The sequence below is a fragment of the Ochotona curzoniae genome, unplaced genomic scaffold, assembly GCF_017591425.1.
Source record: "Ochotona curzoniae isolate NIBS_2020 unplaced genomic scaffold, NIBS_Ocur_1.0 scaffold_4937, whole genome shotgun sequence".
NCBI classification, from domain to species: Eukaryota; Metazoa; Chordata; class Mammalia; order Lagomorpha; family Ochotonidae; genus Ochotona; species Ochotona curzoniae.
Window position 1 is genome coordinate 842808 of NW_024467126.1, and position 17132 is coordinate 859939.

The 17132-nt window shown below is 55.4% G+C and overlaps 1 protein-coding gene across 2 annotated transcripts; it reads left to right on the forward strand.

The window, feature by feature from the left end:
* The first annotated feature begins 120 nt into the window (after window positions 1-120).
* On the forward strand, window positions 121-2457 carry PRDX5 (peroxiredoxin 5). Of its 2 annotated transcripts, none has more exons than XM_040970857.1 (6): window positions 121-312; window positions 1190-1324; window positions 1666-1797; window positions 1874-1912; window positions 2035-2096; window positions 2200-2457. In XM_040970857.1, the coding sequence occupies exons 1-6, from the start codon at window positions 145-147 to the stop codon at window positions 2303-2305; spliced, it is 642 nt and encodes a 213-aa protein (XP_040826791.1). In that variant the 5' UTR covers window positions 121-144; the 3' UTR covers window positions 2306-2457. The 2 variants fall into 2 exon arrangements, with proteins under 2 accessions (XP_040826791.1, XP_040826790.1); XM_040970856.1 differs by having other exon boundaries at window positions 121-316; window positions 1194-1324; window positions 2200-2451.
* Window positions 2458-17132: the final 14675 nt, after the last annotated feature.

Below are 17132 nucleotides of genomic sequence, written 5' to 3' on the forward strand. Positions count from 1 at the left end.
GCTGGGCGCGCGGTCGCGCACGCCTGCGCGGTAGAGGCGGCTCGCCGGGGGCGGGGCGCGGCAAGGCCACGCCCCGCGCCGGTCCTGTGACTCCGCCCGGTGGCCCGCCCCCATCCCGGGGCTCGCAGCGGCCGCTGGGCGGGAATGGGGCCCGCGGGCATGGGTGTCCTGGGTCACTGTGCGCGCTCGGCACTCTCGGGTGCGGCAGTAGCGGCGGCGGCAGCTGCGAGACGGCGACTGGCAGGAGCGGGACGTGCGCGCTGGGGAACCCGCTGTTTCAGCCGCGCCTCCGTAGTCATGGCTCCGATCAAGGTGGGCGCTGACCCGGGCGACCTTCTCCCTCCCCCAGCTTCTCAGGGGCACCCTGCTTTTGTGTCGGGGTGTCACCATCTTGCCTTCGCGCGAGACCCCTCCCCGCCGCCCTGGAGTTTCCTCCTACCGTCTGCCCCTCATCCCCTCGGCTGGACCCCTGGCCGCCCGGCTGCTGTCCGCTGCTTTGGGCGGTCAGCGCCCCATGTCCTGGGATAGCCCCCTCCACCCCGAGTCTGCGGCGCTCTGGCAGGCCCGCACCACCGTTCTCGGGGCGCTGACCACCGTGGCCTTCCCCGCCTTTCGGATTCATGTCCTTTGCTGCGTGGGCTCTTTCTAACGCCTCCACGTGTTGGTTGCCGATCCTTCTCGGCACCTGCACCCCACTGCGGCGCCCCGGCCCTGCTGTGCGACCTTCTCCACTCTTGCACGAGTGTTGGGGACCCAGCCCTAGCGCCCACCTTCTCGTTCACCCTCTCCTTGCCAGCCAGCCGTCTCCCTGCTCTGCCTACCCCCCGGCTTTGCACCCTCCCTTACTGTGTACTGGGGACCCACAGGTGTATGTGAGGGGGTCCCCTCCCTACCCCCCAAGGCTTCACAGCTGTGCAGTCATCCGATACCTTTCCCCCTGGCTGTTTGTACAGCCCACGGCCACCCTTTTTCTCTAGCGTCACCAGTGTGGCCCGTGAAAGACAGGGCCACCTTGGAATCTACAGAATGCGGGTAGCCCCTGGCGGGGGTGGAGAGGGTCAGGGAGGTACCCTTCGGAGCTGCCGGGACTGGCCTTTCCTGCTGGGTCTGTCCTCCCAGGCGCACCTGCTGCCCCACCCTTGGCTCCCCACACGGCCCTCCCCTCTGACCTGGTAGTCCTTCCCTGCAGGTAGGAGATACCCTCCCCTCCGTGAAGGTGTTTGAGGGGACTCCGGGGAACAAGGTGGATCTGGCCGAACTCTTCAAGGGCAAGAAGGGCGTGCTGTTCGGAGTCCCGGGGGCCTTCACCCCCGGCTGCTCCAAGGTGAGGCCAGGTCCTTTGTGTTGTCCAGAAATCCTCCCGCAGCCCCCCAGTAAAGAGGAGAGGGGTGGGGACGTGGAGGAGCAAGACTTTGCAGTGAAATCCAGTGGGGCTTGTCGAAGTTCACTGGCTGGGTGGACTTGGGAACCGAAGGCAGAGTCCTACCCCTAGGAGGCGCATGGTCCATTTTGGCCACTAGGTGAGTTTGGACCTGAGCTTCCTGGTGGCCAAGGCAAAAAAGGATATGGAGTGGTTGGTGGTTCACACTGCCTGGTGAAGGGGCCCACGGGAGTGGGGGGTTCGGCCGGGAGCGGGAGGGCTGACTCCTTGTTCCCCTTCCGCAGTCTCACCTGCCGGGATACGTGGAGCAGACCGAGGCGCTCAAGGCCAAGGGGGTGCAGGTGGTGGCGTGTCTGAGCGTCAACGACGTCTTTGTGATGAGCGAGTGGGGTCGGGCCCACCAGGCTGAAGGCAAGGTGAGGTGGAGGGGCCTCTGGGTGGCCGGAAGCTGCTACCAGTACCTCCCATGACCTTGATTTTCCGCCTTGTCAGGTTCAGCTTTTGGCTGACCCCACAGGGGCCTTTGGGAAGGTATGTGGGCCAGGCCCTTGTGCAGGAGTGCTGTGTGTGTGGGGTGGGGTGGGGTAGGGCTCCCCTTGGGGCTTGGCCTATTTTGGGGATCCCCACACCTCTCTCTGCCGGTCTTGCCTCAGGAGACGGACTTGCTTCTTGATGAGTCTTACGCGCCCGTCTTTGGGAACCGAAGGCTCAAGAGGTACAAGCAGCAGGGAGGGGCCTGGGGGTGGGGTGGGGTGGGGTCCCTGCACCTCCGGCTTCTCCAGCCGCGGCCCCAGGCTGACGCGACCCCTGTGTGGCAGGTTCTCCATGCTCGTTGAGGACGGCGTGGTGAAATCCCTTAACGTGGAACCCGATGGCACTGGGCTTACCTGCAGCCTGGCCCCAACCATTCTCTCCCAGCTCTGAGTTTCCGGCCCCCCATTCCCTTCTCCTCTCCACCTGCCACCTTTACCTCACTCCTAGGTCCCAGGGAGGGCTCTGGTCTCAGCCCAGCCTCATTGGAAGCTCAGCCATACTTCTGCAGTAAATACTTGTGGTTCATGTCTCCTGTCTGGTGCCTTGGTTTTGCATCATTGTTCTGTCCGGGGGACTGGGGCGTGATCAGGTCACAGGTTGATCTGAAGGGAGAGTACAGGATCGGGGAGGATCCTGTGGAAGCTGAGACGGAGCCTGTGCTACAGGGCACAGGCAGGGCAGGGTGCGGGTAGTCTGTGCTTGGCACACTGTGCCCTCTTGTATTTGATTCCTGGGTGGTGCTGGCTGCTCTGAAGCCAGATATCCCAGAGCTGGGATCTTGAATATGGTCACCGACACTGGGTCCCAGCCCTTCCCCCAGAGAGGGTCCCAGGCTCACTCAGCAGAGATAACACTGATCTGAGAGGACCCCCTGGAGAAAGAGGCGAGTGGGTGGGCATGAAGCCATCAACCACAGACACTGGCAGGGTTTGGGGCTGGGGGAGCCATGTGACCCCTGTGATGTTTAAGAGCTCATGATGGAGCCTGGTGCTATGCTATGACTCAATGGCTAAATCCTCACATTGCAAGTTCTGGCATCCCATATGGGTGTTGGTTCTTCTCCTGGCTGCTCCACTTCCTTCTAGCTCCCAGCTTGTGGCCTGGGAAAGTGTCACAGAGAATGACCCAAAGCCTTGGGACCCTGGGTCCATATAGGAGACCTGTAAGAAGCTCCTGGCTCCTGGTTTCAGATTGGTTTAGTTCCAGCCATTGTGGCCATTTGAGGGTGGAAGATGGAAGATCTTTCTCTTTTTTTCCATGAATCTGATCTGCCTTCGCAATAAAAACAAATACATCTTTGAAAACAATAAATAAAAAAGAGCTCCAGGTGGCCCAAGAAGCAAGTGGGGACAGGTGACACACAGGGCCATGCAGCAGGATGTGCCACACTGTGCTTGGTGGCGCGTGCTGGGGACTTCAGCCCCAATTTGGCCAGGGAGGGCAGCGGGGAGCAGGCGGGGCCAAGCCTGTGAGCGGCTAGAGAGCTGCTGGTCACGTTCCTTTCGGCCTCGGCTCTGAGCACAGCCTGGGGTGGCCCCCTCGAGCAGAGATGTATAGGAAGTAGAAGTGGGGCCCATTCAGAGGAGGGGGCCTGTCCTGGGGCTGTGGTTACAGCAGTGTTGGGTGTGGGGGTGCTCTGGAGTGCCAAGGTTTCGGGGTGTGCCCTGCCCGCTGAACTTTGGCCCTGTGGCCCTGTGACACACATTGCCTTCTCCAGCTCTGGCAGGGCCTGGGCCTGCCCGCCTCCCCTTGTCCCGTTGCCACTTATTCCACCCTCCCCCCACCTTCAGTGGGAGCTGCTCCCCGCCCAGGAGCACCACCAGCAGGATCCAGCCAAGCAGATTGGAGGCCTGGACTGCACCTGGCTGAACATGCAGTGTGGCCGGCTGGTGTGATCCTGGTACCTGAAGGGTCCATGTTGAAAAGCCAACAGGACACCTGCTGGACTGGCACCTTTGCTCCTGGTGGCCTTGGGGCCGATGCTCCAATGGGCCAGCGCCCGACCACCCATGCTGCATCTGGCTCTGTGTCTGATAGTTCTGGGACCTGGCAAATTCAAGGTCAGGGGGTCCACGACTGATGAGGGCCTCCTGCTGTACATTCCCTGGTGGCTAAGGGGAGGGGGCCCTGGGATGGGGCAGCAGACAGCTGAGCCCCATCTCCTACCTCAGAGCCCTGCTTCCTGATGCCCTGTCTGTGAGCACTTCACTTCCAGCACCAGGACCCTGGGGTAGGAGGCGGGGCTGTGCCCAGAGGACACTGGTCCTGGGCCGGCATTTGGCCCAGCAGTAACACCCCAACTGGGACATGGAACCCCACTGCAGGGGGTCCAGTTCCATGCCCAGCACCTCTCAGTTCCAGCTCCCTGCTCTGCTCACAGGCAGCAGATGATGGATGAGGTCATTGGGCCTTTGCAACACGCCTGGGAGACTGAGAGGAGGGTTGCTGGCTTCAGCCTGACTTTGCTCTGGTTGCTGTGGGCATTCGGGGAGTGAACCAGTGGCTGAGCTGCTTATCTCCCGTTACCCTTTCCCTTCCTTTCCAATAAGTAAATATGAGATAAAGAATGATTGGTCATATGGAATTTAGAAATTAATGATTGTGTGGCCTGTGTCAGCATCCCATATGGGCGCCAGTTTGTGTCCTGGCTGCGGCGCTTCTGATCCAGCTCGCTGGGAAAGCAATAACAGATGCACCAAGTGTTTGGACCCTGTCCTCATGTGAGGGATTGGCTCAGCTCCAGCCTTTATGGCTGTTTGGGAAGTGAACCAATGAGTGGAGGTGAGAGAGGAGTTAGACTGGGTAGTAGGCAGTTAGGGTATTCTGGGTCCCCAAGTCATTGTCTCAAATATAAAATCCCCCACCATGTCTTAGATTCACCAGAGCACGTCTCTTCCAAGGGACAGGGGTGCTATTAACATACCAATTCCCCACTTGAAGTATCGGCCACTACCTCTGGCCATTGTGGGAGGGCCTCAAGCTGATCTCTTTATCATCGAAAAAAGAGCAGGAAAAAGTAATACACATCTGCCTAAGGCCTGGAATGTCCTATGTCTGGCACCTCTGTGGCCTTTTGTCCCAAGGCCAGGTACCATGGAAACCAGGAATTTTCTTTGTTCGTGGAGAAACATCTTTGAGGGAAACCTTTAAAAGCTGCATTCCCCACCATTGATACGGGTTCAGGTTCTTCTCTTCCTGCCACTATGGCAGAGCACTAGGGTCTTCTTTTTACTTTTCCTCCTGCCATTATGGCAGGGGGTAAGGGTCCTTTTGTTGCAGGATTTTTGATTCTGAGTATGGCAGCAACCTCAAATTCTTGTCTCGCAGGAAAGAATTTTCATGCGGACAGTTTAGTTTTAAAGCAAGATTTATTAGAAAAGCTGAGAAGAGAAACTCCCGTCCTAGCAACGGGAGGGGGTTTTGAGATAGAAAGGACCCGTGCGTGGAAAGTGTTGGGATCTTTTAAGGCTTTATTTCGGAAGGGGGTTTTCCAAGGACAAAGGAATTTCATGGTCCCCAGGTATCTGGTTTTGGGGCGAAAGACTAGAGAGGTGCCAGACATAGGACATTCCAGGCCTAGGGCAGATGTGTATCACTTCTTCCTGCTCTCCTTTCAATGATGAAGAGATCGGCCTGAGGCCCTCCCACAGTGGCCGGAGGTACTGGCCGATACTTCAGGTGGGGACTTGATATGCTAATAGCACCCCTGTCCCTTGGAAGAGACGTGCCCTGGTGAATCCAAGACATGGTGGGGAAATTCTCTTTTACTCGGGGACCCAGAATACCCTAACTGCCTGCTGCCCACTCTAACTCCTCTCTCACTTTCTATCTCAAAACCCCCTCCTGTCGCTAGGCCGGGAGTTTCCCTTCTCAGCTTTTCTAATAAATCTTGCTTTAAAACTAAACTGTGTCCGCACGAATTGAGGTTGCTGCCATACTCGGAGTAAAAAATCCTGTAACAGAGGATCTCTGCAAATCTGCCTTTCAAATAAAAACAAGGACATCTGAGAGAAAAAAAAAAAAATGAAATGAACGTAAGCATGGGATCGTCTTTGCCCCCTGGGCTGCCTCACTGTAACACAAGGCAACTCACGCACATGCACACACACAGACACACATCTGTCCACAGGCGTCAAGCCCCCGCACATTGGCCAGTCCTGAGCCGCCCAAGGCCACAGTGGCTCGCACCCACAAGGCCAGGGGCTTTAATTAGCACCCGTGGTCTGGCCTTTCTGGGTCCGGAAGTGCTGATACAAACCTGCCCCCCCTCACCCCACCTCACCCCCAGATCTCTGATATGGAATGTGAATTTCCCAAGTGACATATCTGTATTTTTTTTTTTAAGATTTATTTTTATTGGAAAGGCGGATATACAGAGAGGAGAGACAGAGAGGAAGATCTTCCGTCCGATGATTCACTCCCCAGGCGGCTGCATGGCTGGAGCTGAGCCAATATGAAGCCAGGAGCCTCTTCCAGGTCTCCCACACAGGTGCAGGGTCCCAAGGCTTTGAGCTGTCCTCGACTGCTTTCCCAGGCCACAAGCAGGGAGCTGGAAGGGAAGCAGGGCTGCCGGGATTAGAACTGGTGCCCATATGGGATCCCAGGTGTGCAAGGCGAGGACCTTAACCACTGCACCATGGCGCCGGGCCCGACATACCTGTTTTTTAAAGAATTATTTGTTGTTATTGAAAAGGAAGGTTTACACAGAGAGAGAGAGACAGAAAGGAAGAACTTCCATCTACTGGTTCACTCCCCAAATGGCTGCAGTAGCTGGAGCTGAGCTGATCCAAAGCCAGGAGCCAGGAGCTGCTTCTGGGTCTCCCATGTGGGTACAGGGTCCTAAGGCCCTGGACCATCCTCTGCTGCTATCCCAGGCCACAAGCAGGGAGTTGGATCAGAGACAGAGCAGTTGGGACATGAACTGGCACCCATGGGGGATCCAGTGCTGCAAGGCAGAGGATTAGCCTGCTGAGCCACTGCATCAGCTAGCCCCACGTTGATTCCTCTTCTTACCCACTGTCTGTGGACTCTCAGGGGTCTTGCTATGTGGTCTGGAGCTGGAGCCTCAGGAAGGAGGGCTGGATAGAGGGGCAACACCCCGGGCAGCCTCAGGCAGGGAGAAAGAGGAGGTACAGAAAGAGGAGGGCCTCTTGACTGGGGTGTCCTGGGCTGCAGCCACTCGGACGCTAGGATTGGGGTTGGGGAGGCTGTGGGCCCCTCAGAACCTACTGCTGGCTACGGTTTTGGAGTTCACAGTATGGGATTGAGTGGCCCTTTAGTGTGGTGTCTGAGGCTGGAGGGAAGGGCTAGCCTGGAAGCTGAGAGGTAGGGAGCATCCTTTTCCACTGTGATCCGAACACAGAGACGTTACTCCGAAAACCTGTCCAATCCCATAACTTCTCACAGCTCCACTGTTAAGTGCTGAAATTGCATTATAGTTTTCACCGTTCATCTGTGATCAGTTAAAGTGAGATTTTGGGGACCCTTAACATGGGTTTCTAGAGGACACCCACATTAATATTCAGACTGCAAGAAGTAGGGACAACGGGAAGTGCTTCCCCGCAGAGTGGGAAAGAGTGAAGAGGTGAAGGGGGCGAGAGGAAGTCACCTTCCCCCAGCTTCTCGTTTTGCCTTGTACTCAGCGGTGCTAATCTAAAGACAGAGTTAGCAGAGAGGAGAGACAGGCTTGCTCCCGAATGACTGCAACAGCTGTGACTTGGCAAGGCTGAAGCTAGAGTCAGAAGTGTCTTCCGGGGCTCCCACGTGGATGCAGGGCCCGAGCCGGGGTTCCCACATGGATGCAGGGGCCCGAGCACTTGGACCATCCTCTGCTGTCTCAGCAGTGAGCTGGATCCAAGGTGAAACAGCTGCTTCTCAAATCAATATCCATATGGCGTGTATTGTAGGTCATGGCTTCATCCAACTAGGCTCCCCAGCTCCCCAAAACTGTAGCCTTAAACATGTGTTTATTGAAAAGCCTGAGAGAGAGAGAGAAAGAGAAAGAATCCGTTGACTCAGCTCCAGCTGTTGTGGCCATCTGGGGAGTGAACCAGCAGATGAAAGATCTTTCTCTGTCTCTTCTCTCTGTGTAACTTTATATTTCAAATAAAAATAAAGCAGATCTTTAAAAAAAATGATACACAAATAAAAAAAGTTTCCTGGAAGCTACCATGTGGTAGGTCCCAGAACCCTGGTGGAAGCCTGAACAGTGAGGAAATGTTGCATTTTGTCCTGGACATACCTGTGATAGTGTTTAGTTATCAATTGGCCATAGTCAGAAGTTAAAAGCAACAGCCAACAATTAAAGGGAGCAATTAGAACAACTTACTGCACTGCAATAAAATCGCCTGCATTGCTGCTTGGTGCTTGGGGCCATGATTAGACGGAATGACAATGACTGGAGCGTGACATTCCTTACGAGAACCCAGCTGGCGGCTCCGTGGTGTGTGGGTGAGCAGCGCCGATGCTGTGAGGGGGCACACTGAGCCAATGGGTTACTCATGGGTCCAGAGTCTACAGTGCTACTTAGAAAGACACACAGCATAAACCGCGTGAACCCTAACTTTTCCACCTGATGATTCTAGCCCCATGACGGGCTGCAAGTAGCTGGAGCTGCACCTAGGACAACCTCAGCTAGGTCTGCTGTATGCCAGCTCCACTTGCAGCTCGCTGGACAGCACCTGGTCACATGGCCACAGGGAGATCTTGGCTTTATTCCAAACTGTTGCCTCGCTAGGAAGCTGGGAGTTTTTAGGAGGGGTACCAAGTGGACAGCAAGCAGGAGGGACTCCAGGGGGTGTGCTGGGGATGGTATTTTTTCAGAGGTGCTTCCACCCCTGGGGTTTGCAACTTATTGCAGCTGACACCAGATACCTGTGAAGGAGAGCTCAGTGCTGTCCCCAATGGCCACAGTGGCTGTTCTCCAAGCCCTCGTCCCCCTGTGCCTGCGACCTCCCCCTGCCCAGACCCCTTCTCCCCAGGCCTGCGGCTCTTCCCGCTCCAGCCCCTTGCAGGTGCTGTTTGGCATCCACTAGGTCTCACCTTTCCCTACCCCTGCTCGCGTTGCTCTAGACCTCGCCCCCAAGTCAGCCCCATCCACAGAGGACACCCGGGACCCCTTGCTCCTTCTCCCCTCTCTGAATTAGTCTCCATGGGAGCACTTCTGCTGCATTAAAAATGAATTTTCCCAAACTGACACACAGTTCCCGTGTCACAGAATCCAGCCTTTCAAAGTGTGCAGTTCAGTGGTGTTGGGGTTCAAAGAAATCAAGTGAGACTCTAAGGCGAGTGAAATGTCTTTATTCTTCAGGCGGTGGCCGCTTCTTGCCATGAGCAAAGAAGAACCTTGGACAAAATAAATGGGGGTTTTTATAGCAAGTGTCTACATGACAATGAATAGCTAGTGACAGTGGACAAATACGTGATCAGGGGCTTTTTTGTGACACAGAATAGAAAGCAGGCAAATAAAGATTTACAATGCGTAGGCTCAGGATTCTGGTCCTACCACTTCAATGGTGACAGTAGTAAAACAGCATGCCTCGAAGGTAGCTGTTTTTCGGTAAATCGTAAAGACTCCAAGATCCTTCCTGTCACCTGTTTGCTTCCTGGTGTCTCAGGAAGCAGTTTTCCCATATCAGGGTGCAGCTGTTTCTGTGGAGATCCCAGACTTCTAGGAACAGAGTCACCTTTACAATGAACCCTTCCACATTGCCGAGCTATGCTTTCAAACCATGGCGAAGTTGAGATGTTTTTAAGATTGATTTATTGGATCCCAGGCACCACACCACTGGGCCCACCATTGGCACAGCCAGCCAGGAGTGGAACATCTTGCCTGGGGAAAGGGGGTCTGGGAACAAATCAGCCTAGATGCCTCTGAGGGCTTGTTTGACCATGTATATAATGACCTCTAGGAGTTGCCACGGAGCAGGCCACTGCACTGGCAGGTAATTGCGGTCCTGGAGACATGGTGCTTCAGAAGGGAGAATCTGAATGGCCTACCTGGACAGGCCAAGTCACCTGCACAAGTGTACAAGAGCTGGGGCCGGGGGTGGGTGGGGCCAGGCTAGGTCACAGTGCACACCAGCATTGAAAGCCGTGCTTGGGGCTGGGCCTGTAGGAGATCTTTGAGGACAACATGGTTAGACTGCAGCACATACTGGTGCGTGTGAGAACTGGGCATAGGGGCAGGAACAGTAGGGGTTATTTGTGGTTATCCTGACCAGGCCAAGTACCAGTGGTTTGTATGAGAATTAGGTCTAAGAGCTGGCCAAACTGGGCTAAGCCACAGCGTCCGCTGGCAAACGTGGAAGCTGGGGCTGGGCTGGTTGCAGGCTGGATTGGTGTTGTTTGGCGTCATCCTACCTAGGCCACAGCACCTGCAAGTTCATACAAGAGCTAGGTTTAGGGTACAAGCTGGATTGGGCTAAGCTAACAACACCTGATGGCTCACGTGAGAGCCAGGGCTGGGGGTGGGACTGACCAGGCAGCTGCATCCACTGGCATGTGTGTTGGCTGGTGCTGGGGGCAGCCTGAGCCTGCACTAGTTGATGCACACAAGAGTAAGGTCTAAGGATCTCCCAGGTGAAGTTGCTTAGGGGGCGCTCCAGCTAGAACACTGTGCTTGATCCCTGATGTCAGGGAAAAATCATATGGTCCAACCCTGGAGCACATGTTGCAGGATTTGGTCACCTCAGTGGCTGGCCCTTTTGTAAGAATGGAGAACATGTGGGCCCGGTGTGGTAGCCTAGTGGCTAAAGTCCTTGCCTTGCACACACCAAGATCCCATATGAGTGCCTGTTCTAATCCTGCTTCCTGTTCATCCAGTTCCCTGCTTGTGGTCTGAGAAAGCAGTGGAGGACGGCCCAAATCCTTGGGACCCTGCACCTGCGTGGGAGACTCAGAGGAGGCTCCTGGCTTCAGAATGACTCAGCTCTAGCTGTTGCAGCCATTTGGGGAGTGAATCAACAGATGAAATATCTTCCTCTCTGTATATCTGATTTTGCAATATAAATAAATCAATATAAAATAAATTAAATCTTAAAAAATTAGAGGTGACTAGAGTTATACCCAGACTCTTTTTCCCTGCAAGGAAGGGGTTAAGGAGTTACCTGGAAAATGGGCTTGGCATAGAAACCAGTTTGGCTAGGCCTCTGGGGCACTCCCTGCCTTTCTTTTCCTTGGGAAAAAAAATTGTTTGAATAGGGAGAGACAAAGAGTTATCTTCCCTCTGTTGGTTCAGTTCTAAGCTGAAGCCAGGAGTCAGGGACTCCACTTGGTGTCTGGTGTCGGTGGCAGGAACTGGTCTTTCATTGCTTTTCCAGGTATGTTGGAAGGGAGCTGGACTCGAACCCAGGCAGCTGGGGCTCATCAGCCCAGAGTGGGATGCAGGCTGTACATCATGGCTCAATGTGCTGTACCACCTTGCTTGCTCCTTCCTTATCTCTTTCCTTACAGTGCCTTTTGCTGCCAGAAGACTGTTACCATTGGCATGCTGCCCCTTGACCTGGGTCATGACTGTGATGTAGAACAGAACCTCTCAGAGATTGCTGGTGTGTGGTACACAGCTGTGGCCATAGACCAATGGTGTGTGCTACACAGCTGTGGCCATGGACCAATGGTGTGTGGTGCACAGCTGTGGCCATGGACCAATGGTACGTGGTGCACAGCTGTGGCCATGGACCAATGGTGTGTGCTACACAGCTGTGGCCATGGACCAATGGTGTGTGGTGCACAGCTGTGGCCATGGACCAATGGTACGTGGTGCACAGCTGTGGCCATGGACCAATGGTGTGTGCTACACAGCTGTGGCCACGGACCAATGGTGCATGGTGCACAGCTGTGGCCATGGACCAATGGTACGTGGTGCACAGCTGTGGCCATGGACCAATGGTGTGTGCTACACAGCTGTGGCCATGGACCAATGGTGTGTGCTACACAGCTGTGGCCATGGACCAATGGTGCATGGTACACAGCTGTGGCCATGGACCAATGGTGTGTGCTACGCAGCTGTGGCCATGGACCAATGGTGTGTGCTGCACAGCTGTGGCCATGGACCAATGGTGTGTGCTGCACAGCTGTGGCCATGGACCAAGGCGGCCAGTTGTGCAGGTCTGTGTCTCTTGTGGCCTCACACAGTGTCTTCAGTGACTGGCCTTCAGCACCTGCTGGCTGTGCATGCCCTCCGTGCCACGCTCTGTACAGGGCCCAGCTGCACCAGGTGTTACCAGGCGCTGTGGTTGCACCTGCTGTTCCCATGCAACATGCTCACAGCCCGGTGCCTGGGCACTGGCCGTGGATGTGGTGGAGATGGCTCGGGTAATCTGGAAAGTGGTGTCCTGTCCAGCAGTGCACCTGAGCTGAGGGAGGGAGGAAGCGCCTTCTCTGGTTGGCGTCATCAGGTGAGCAGCAGGAGGCAGACATAGCCTGCATGAGGACCCTGAGGGGAGGAGGCTGAGGGAGGTGTGGGCTGAGCTGGCACTTGTAGGCCCTGGCTCAGCTGGGCTCCCCTAATGGACAGCCCCTGAGAAGGCCAGCCTGGGACACACTGACCCCTGCCTTAGCGCCACTTCTGTGTGGCCGTGGGCATTTCCCACATGCCCGAGTGCTGTGTCGACGGCGCCAGAGGTTTCTCAGTGAGCAGAAGCTGTAGCTGGCGCAGCTCCCTCACATGCCCCATGTTGGGCCAGGCTGAGCCTTGCACCTTGGACTTACTCTCCCGTGACGTGGACGCTGTAAGGCGCCTGCCAGCAAGGGCCCCCCATTGGCGGTGGCACAGCTGAGCCATGGGCTTCACTTTGCTCTGGCTTTTGCTGTCCCCAGTGTTGGCTGGGGGCGGGGACAGTGCTGAGGAGGGGGACGTGGAGATGGGGGGCTGGTCTGAGAGCCTGAGGACTGCGGTTGCCTTCCTCCTCAGAGCCTCCGCTTCCTTCACCCTGAACCTTGGAAGTCGTCTGTTGACATCAGCGCAACTGCCTTCTGACTTTTGGCTCAGCTGCTCCCTGGCTGTGTGACCTTGACCAAGGGTTTAACTTCTCTGTGCGCTGCTGGTTTCGAGGGAAAAGGGCTTGTGTGAGGCAGGGGCAACTAGATGAGACCAGAAGGATGTGTGCGTGTGTGCACCGGTGCGGTGTGTGCGTGCTCCTGCTGTCACATACGTGTGTATACACATGGTCATGTATTTGTACATGTGTCCATGTGCGTGTATGTGAGTCTGCTTGTGCACACATGTATGTTCACATTCATACGTGTAGGCAGGCAGAGAGGGTGTTCCATGCTGAGGCAGTGGAGGAGGGAGAGCAAGGGGCCTATGTGTCCCCGGAGCGGGCAGAGAGGAAAGGAGGCAACAGGAGGTCAGGGTGCTGAGCTTGGGCTTTCATCTGCAGCGTTATGAAGGCCACGGTGAGCAGTTGCAGCTGCGTTCACGGCGCTGGAAGAAGCTGCTGGTGGTTTGGAGCAAGGCAGGAATATCTTTGAGTGACTCCCTGGCTACATGAAGGAGGAAGACGGGTGCCTGGGTGCCAGCATTGCTTAGGAGTTCAGGGAAGGCCCAAGCAGGTGCCCCCAGGAGCATGGGGTGTCTGTAGGGTGTGGCAGGGGTGAGTGCCCCAGGCAGCAGGTGGCGTGGACTGTTGGGACCTGGGTATTGCTCCCTGCACTCTTTGTCCTTGGATGGACACATCAGGCAGACAGCCCTGCCCTCTCTGTGGCTCTAGCTTTCTGCCATCTCCTGCTAGGGCAGCTTGGCTGAACCCTCCCACTCTGGTTCTTCCAATTTTCCCAGGTGTGTGGGGGCGTAGCCCAGCCTAAGGGGGCCCAGCGCCCAGAAGGCTCCTGTCCTGCCCCTCCCCTGCCTGCCACTTTGTTTTTATTTGTTAAGCCTGGAGCCTTGAGCTGATAAGAGAATCAGATCTCCTTTGACCGAGCCTTGGGGGTCATCTGGTTTTTGCTGGTCCTGGCCAGCCTTCTCTGCCCCACCCCCTCAAGCCTTCTGCTGCCAGGCTCTGCTGCTTCTGGCCTTTGAGTTTGGGTCAGGACTGCCCAGAAAATTCTCAACTAGTGGGGAATGAGGGGATGGTGGGGTGGAGTCTTTTCCACCTGTTTCCTGGGCAGCCTGCAGGTCATGCCCCTGAGGGAGGAATCCACAGGCTTAATGGCTGTGATTGGCTGTGCTGTCTGTCAGGCTCTCTGCTTCTTGTCCACCTCCTGGATACCTGTGCAGTGCCAGGCCATTCAAGCTACCAGGAAAAGACATCTGAGAAAGGATTGTGATCCCTGCAGAAAGAGCAAAAGATGCCAGGTTAATACTTGACAGGGGCTGGAATTGTGGTACAGTGGTGAGACCACTATGGGCACTCGCCTGGCTCCGCTTCCAAGCCAGCTTCCGGATAATCTACCTGGAAGGCAGCAGGAGAAGGCCCAGGTGCTTGGGCCCCTGCTACTAACGTGGGAGCCCCGGCTGGAGTACTTGCCTCCTGGCTCCAGCCTGGCTCAGCCCTGGCTGTTGTGGCCTTGTGGGGGAGTGAATGAACCAGCGGATGGAAAATCTCTTTCTAAGTCTGTTTTTCACATTAATCTTCCATGCCATAGTACCAACCACAAATAGAACTTTAAAATATTTGGGGGCTGGTGTTGGGATGCAGTGGGTACAGTTGCCTTTTGCGATACCTACATCCCATAGGGGTGCTGCTCCACTTCTCCAGTTAGGGAGCTCCAGTTTGTGGCCTGAGAAAAGCAGCAGAAGGTGATACACGTGTCTGGGCTCCTGCACTCACGTGAGAGACCGGGGTGAAGCTCTTGACTCCTGCCTTGGGCCTGAAGCATGCTCGCCGTTGTGTTGTAGCATCTGGTTGATGAAACAAACAGTGGATGGAAGATCTGTCTGTTCTCCATAACTCTTTCCAAATATGTTATCAAATGTTTTGGTCCAGTGTGGTCAAGCCAACAGAACGTGGGTCCCTTGTGATGATGCGGAGCTGCTGTTGGCTCTCCCTGGAACCCACTTTACCTGTTGAAACTAATGGAAAGGGAAGAAAGTGAAAGTTATCATCAATTTAAAAAAAGCCACGTCAGCAGAACCTTTAAATGATAGTGCAGGGTGCACCGCTCTGGAACTGTTACGAGGGCCAAGGTTGCTGGCACAGAACAGAGGCTAACATTGCAAAATGCATTGTGAAGCCCGGAAGGTGTCTGTCCTGTGTGTGGCTGCAATCACTCACTCCCCACTGCCGAGGAAGGGCACAGGAAAGTGTGACCGCAGCGGCAGAAGGTGGGAGTAGGGAGGGACTGCCTGGGGTTTCCTCTGCCTCCTATGAACTCTATTCAAAAAAATATACACATACATATACACACAGATACATATAAAATATATTTATAATATAATTATTTTTATTGGAAAGGCAGATTTACAGAGAGAAGGAGAGACAGAAGGAAAGATTTTCCATCTGCTGGTTCACTCCCCATGTGGCCGCCACAGCTGGAGCCGAGCTGACGCGAAGCCAGGAACCAGGAGCTTCCTCCAGATCTCCTGCGCGCTGCAGAGTCCCAAGGATTTGGAACACCCTCTGCTGCTCTCCCAGGCCTCAAGCAGGGAGCTGGATGGGAAGTGGAGCTTCTGGGACACGAACCGATACCCATATGGGGCCCCAGCATTTGCAGGTAGAGGATTAGCTGACTGCGTCATCACACTGGCCCCCATTTTTTTTTTTTAATTTATTTTCTTTGAAAGTCAGTATTGCAAAGAGAGAAAGAAGGAGAGACAGACTCTTTCTATCCTGCTGGTTCACTCTCCAAATGTCTGCATCAGCTGGGGCTGGGTCAGGCCAAAGCCAGGCCAAAGCTTCTTCTAGGCTCTCATGTCAGTGCAGGGTCCCAAGCACTTGGGCCATCTACTGCTGCTTTTTCAGGCACATGAGCAGGGATCTGGATTGGAAGTGGAACAGCTGGGACTTGAACCTGTGCCCATGTGGGATAGCAGCACTACAGGTGGCTGCTAAGCCTACCGTGTGGGATCATGCACATTTGACCTTATTGTTCCAGACCGGTGTCTAAAATGGTTGTCATAGCAGCAGTGTATGCACGCAACGAGACCTCTGCCAGCCTCGGCCACACCCTCCACACCTCATCAAGCCCGGACTTCCCAGATAACAGCTTCAGGTGACAAGGGAGCCCCTTCCCAGTGGGCCCTTTCCCTCCCCCAGCCTCTCTCACCACCCAGCCCAGCTGTGGGCAGCGCCCCGTGGCACAGTAGCCAGACTTGTCTAGAGTGACGGATGTGAGAACAATCGGCGACACGGCTCTTGCCTCCCGGGCCCCAGGAAGACTGACTCAGCAGTGGTGTTGAGCAAGACTGGGTGCTCTGTGGCTGGCGGCAAGGTGAGCCTCTAGCCTTCACACTGGGGTGACCTGGGGAGATTGCAGGACCAGCCCTGAGGAATTCCTGATGCTAAGAGGAGCATCCTGGGATGCCCTGCATCTAACACAACGGCAGAGGCTGGAGAGCGAGCCAGAGGAGTGCTCACATTCCCCACATCTCAAGGCCACTTCTGCTTCCCCTCTGTGGATCTTCACCACACAAAGGCTCTTAGGGGCCAGCTCGTAGTGTGGTGAAGTAGGTTAAGTCTTTGCTTCAGTGCAGACATCACGTATGGGTGCAGGCTCAAGTCCTGGTTGCTCCATTTCCAATCCAGCTCCCCACCAATGTGCCTGGGGAAGCAGCAGAGGACGGGCGTGTGCCTGGGGTCATGCCACCGAAGGCCACGTCGGGGTGTACTTTGGCATTGCTCCTACTAAGGATTGTGAGCGCATCCGGGACCAGCCAGAGAATGAACACAGGTGCAGGGCCCCGCTCACAGAACAAATCCTCAGTGCTGTCCAAGACAACTCCCATTTCTAGAAGTTTCCAAAGTGACTTACTATTCTACCAGCAAGCCTACCTCGGTCCTGCTCTTCTCAATGTCCTCAATGCCCTTTGCCCTTTGCCCCCTGGGCTCAATGGTTTTTCTAGTCCATTTTCCCCTGGAAGAGCTGTGTGACTCTAGGGAAGCCACACACCCTCTTGGAGCTCGGGAGGTCACCCACTGTTCACCCAGCCTGGTCTGAAGGGGCAGGCACTGCTGAGCACAACTGGCCAGCCAGGATCAGGCCCGATTGCTGTCACAGACACCAACTATGAGAACAGAGCGTCACCTCTTGGGGGGGTGGAGCCCTCGCACCTCACCTC

Coding starts and splice junctions, on each gene's coding strand:
- PRDX5 (XM_040970857.1), top strand. CDS start 145: ATGGGGCCCGCGGGCATGGGTGTCCTGGGTCACTGTGCGCGCTCGGCA. Junction 1,325..1,665: donor TCACCCCCGGCTGCTCCAAG/GTGAGGCCAGGT, acceptor CCCCTTCCGCAG/TCTCACCTGCCGGGATACGT. Junction 2,097..2,199: donor GGGAACCGAAGGCTCAAGAG/GTACAAGCAGCA, acceptor CCTGTGTGGCAG/GTTCTCCATGCTCGTTGAGG.